Below are 3,679 nucleotides of genomic sequence, written 5' to 3'. Positions count from 1 at the left end.
GTTCTACAGTTTGTGGGATTATTGAGCTGTTATTGGAGATTGTCGTCGCCTCCGATCATCGGCTGTTGTGCTTATTCCCCATAGTGAGATTCGAGAAGAGCAACTATACTAAAATTCTGGCTTGTTGGAGTGCCTCTATAAAGTGGCTCTTATTGTGTGTGCTCGAGTGTGATGCCAATTAGTGTATGAACCTCCTAGTTCGGTTCGATTTCGGTTCCTAGTTAAATTTAGATATATAAGACTACCACTACCTTAGATGACGACGATGACGACGACAATAACAATAATAATAATAATAATAATAATAATAATAATAATAATAATAATTGATAAATGAACAATAAAAATGCAATAACACAAATATATAGAAGTTCAAATATAAACCATCATATATATATATATATATATATATATATATATATATATATAGACGCGAATTTACGTGCAAAAAAGCATGCGCCCTGACAATATTTTTCTCCTACTAGTTCAAGGGGATCCACTCCACGGCTTGGCTACAAGCGGCAGACCTGACTTGATATGCACGGTTATCCCGCTCATCTCGGTCATGTCCAGCGACGACGTCCCTTCCCGGTTCTGGCCCCGGCTCACCTCCCAGTCAAAATGATACAGCAAGCTCGCCAGCGCCATCTCGGCGCTTCCCTCCGCGAACGCGATCCCAGGGCACATCCTCCTGCCGGCGCCGAACGGCAGGAGCTCGAAGTGCTGCCCCTTGAAGCCGACGTTGGCTGCGGCGCCGCCGCCCAAGAACCTCTCCGGCACGAATTCCTCGGCGCGCTCCCACGTCGCTGGGTCCCGGCCAATTGCCCAGGCGTTGACCAGCACGCGCGTGCGCGCCGGGATGTGGTACCCCAGGATCTCGGTGTCCGCCGGCGGCTCCCGGGGCACCAGCAGTGGCACCGGCGCGTGCAGCCGAAGCGTCTCCTTCAGCACGGCCTTGAGGTAGTCCAGCTGCGCGACGTGGTCCTCGTTGACGCCGGTTGAGCCGGCCGCCGCCGCGCGGACCTCGTCCTGGGCTCTCCGCATGGCGCGCGGGTGGGTGACGAGCTCCGCCATGGCCCATTCCATCACCGAGGTTGTCGTGTCCGTGCCTGCCGAGAACATGTCCTGCCGAGTAATTTAAATGGGCAACCACGAATGAACCATATCATATTCAAATATAACAAATATGAAATGAATTCATGGATCGGTATGTCATATAAATTTATTACCAAGATGATGGCCTTGATTTCGTTGGTCTCTAGTTGGATGCCGTGCTCTTGGTCCTTGTTGTGGACGTCCAGCAACACGTCCACGAAGTCCCGGTCACCGCCGTCCTCCCCGCTGCGAGGCCGCCGCCGGTGGTCATCGATCACCTTCTCGAGCAACCCGTCGAGCCCCTCGAACGTCCGCCTGATCTTCCCCTCCAGCCCCGTGACGGCGTCCACCCAGCCCAGCCACGGCAGCACCTCCCCAACGGGCGTCGTCCCCAGGAGCTTCTGGAAGTCGGTGAGCACTTTCCTGTGCCGACGGCCGGAGTCGAATTCGTCCAACAGCCCGCGCGCGCTCTCGTCGCCGAACGCGGCGCGCGACACGACGGCGTTGGCGTACTCGGTGAGGAGATCGCTGAGGCCGACGGCCGCGCCACCGGCGCTGTCCCGGGCGACGCGTGCGACCAGCGCGGCGGCCTCCTGCTCTCGGACGCGGCGGAAGGATCCGACGCGACGCGCGCTGAGGAGGTGGACGACGCAGACGCGGCGCACCATGCGCCAGTACTCGCCGTAGGGCGCGAACGCGACGTCGCGGCCGTAGAGGAGGCGCTCGGCCATGGCGCTCGCGGGCCGGTTCGCGAACGCCAGATCCCGCGCCCGCATCACCTCCTCGGCGGCGGCCGCGGAGGACACGACCACGGTGGGCACGCGGCCCAGGCGGAGCAGCAGCACGGGGCCGTGCGCGCGCGCCAGAGACGCCAGCGCGCGGTGCGGCAGCGAGCCCAGCAGGTGCAGGTGGCCCAGCAGCGGGAGGCCCCGCGGCGACGGCGGCAGCGGCAGCCTCAAGCGGTGGCGCGGCGTGGGAGAAGCAGCACGAGCGGGCCTCTTGTTGCCGGCGACGAGGAAGAGGAGGAGGAGGACCGTGAGCGGCGCGGCGACGAGGACCGTGAGCAGGAGGGCGACGGGTTCGAGTGCCATGTTTGAGCTCTCTCCCTGATTGGAAAAGGCTAACGTTTGGAAAGTGAAGGCGTCGGAGACGTTTCGTTATATGCTTTGTTCAAGCGACGTAAAATAAAATTGTCTCAAGTCAAATGGTTTCGAATCTGACTGGATTTCCTAATGAGAAAAAAAATAAGATCAGAAGTACCTTTTGTTTTTGTTTTTCTAAATCAACTATGAAACATCTCTATATTTCACTACTTTAAATTCAGAAGCCAAGAGTCAAAAGCATGGTTCAAGGTTCTTTCAAAACTTCAAATCTGTACTATTCTAAAAGCAGCTACTTCTAAAAAAACAGCTTAGGTTCCTATATTTTTGTTGGCTTTTGGTTCTTTTAGAGACAAAAATAAATACGAACAAAAGGTTAATATGCACATTTATAGTTTGAGCTTGCGATGAGTGAAAAATCAATAGAGTAACATCTTGGATTGAGTTGGATGGACTAACGGAGACATGACTTTATACAACTTATCTTTTGAGTTATGGCATGCAAGTGTGGAGTTGGAAGATTGTGTTCCATGACAAGTACTTTAGTTAGTGGTATATTGGGAATGTGAAATAGCCTTTATAAATGAGAGGGGTGCTGGCTCAATCAGCCATATCTGTACTGATTTAGGTTTTTTTTTTTGAAAGGACCGTGAGCGGAGGGCGATGGGTTGGAGAGACATGTTTGAGCTGCCTCATGATTGAACGCATGCATGTCTACGTAAAAAAAGAAAAGAAAAATGTCACTTTCTCCTCTCTTTTTCGGGGTACAGCAACAACTGTTTTAGGGTCCACACGTACTACACTCTCGTTGCCAATGCAAACTTGCCATCTGATTCTGAAGTCCTGAACCAGCCGGCCATTTCAGGTGTTTGGTTGCTTGTATTTGATAGTACTTGTATCGCGGGATGTAATGAATTGGTGTTAATTGTTGTCAACCAGACTCTACACGTGCGAGATATGTGTTTGGTTATCTGCGTGCAGATGTGGAGTCAGACTCGCACGATACTTAAAGCACCCTGAACCCGGCTCTGCAGGCGCCAGTAAATTGGTCGCATCTCTGGAGTCAGGCTTCCGCTGGCCTAACTCATGCAGCCAGGCTACGGGGAGAAGCTAACAAAACAGGTCTATTATGTTTTAATAGGTGCATTGCGTGGTACACGTATACACTCCAGACTCGCACGATAAATCGGTAAAAACCAGCGAAATTCAAATCCAAACTAGTTTTTGAATTGGACCAGTTTGTCATCGATTTATCGTCCAATAAAACTGATTAATCGGTTCTATATTTGATAAATCGACGGCAGAGTTAGATAAGCCGAACCTCTTTTTTTCAAATAAAGCACACTCTACTATTATTACAAGTATTATTATCCTATATTGCAAATAGCCGTGGTTACTTAAAAAAGATTTCAAGTTGAAAAGAGGGAACCCCTAACCTAGCTACTACTCGGCTGTCGGTTTATCAGCACCCTAGGTCGATAAAT

At 51.6% G+C, this 3,679-nt stretch overlaps 1 protein-coding gene across 1 annotated transcript; it reads right to left on the bottom strand.

Moving 5' to 3' along the window:
• Nucleotides 1-352: 352 nt before the first annotated feature.
• LOC103635001 (cytochrome P450 71A1) lies at nt 353-2,237 on the bottom strand. Its single transcript, XM_008657574.4, has 2 exons — nt 1,230-2,237; nt 353-1,125 (listed from the first exon to the last, which is right to left on the bottom strand). Exons 1-2 carry the CDS (start codon nt 2,184-2,186, stop codon nt 487-489), a joined length of 1,596 nt encoding a protein of 531 aa, XP_008655796.3. The 5' UTR covers nt 2,187-2,237; the 3' UTR covers nt 353-486.
• Between the last annotated feature and the right edge of the window lie 1,442 nt (nt 2,238-3,679).

Source organism: Zea mays, chromosome 8, assembly GCF_902167145.1.
Source record: "Zea mays cultivar B73 chromosome 8, Zm-B73-REFERENCE-NAM-5.0, whole genome shotgun sequence".
NCBI classification, from domain to species: Eukaryota; Viridiplantae; Streptophyta; class Magnoliopsida; order Poales; family Poaceae; genus Zea; species Zea mays.
The sequence above is the reverse complement of the archived record's forward strand: the minus strand, read 5'-3'. Positions and strand labels throughout refer to the sequence as shown.

Bases quoted from the DNA above. Each gene is read 5' to 3' on its own strand.
- LOC103635001 (XM_008657574.4), bottom strand. From the start codon at position 2,186: ATGGCACTCGAACCCGTCGCCCTCCTGCTCACGGTCCTCGTCGCCGCG. The intron at 1,126-1,229 runs GTAATAAATTTA...ATTACTCGGCAG, and splicing joins AAATCAAGGCCATCATCTTG to GACATGTTCTCGGCAGGCAC.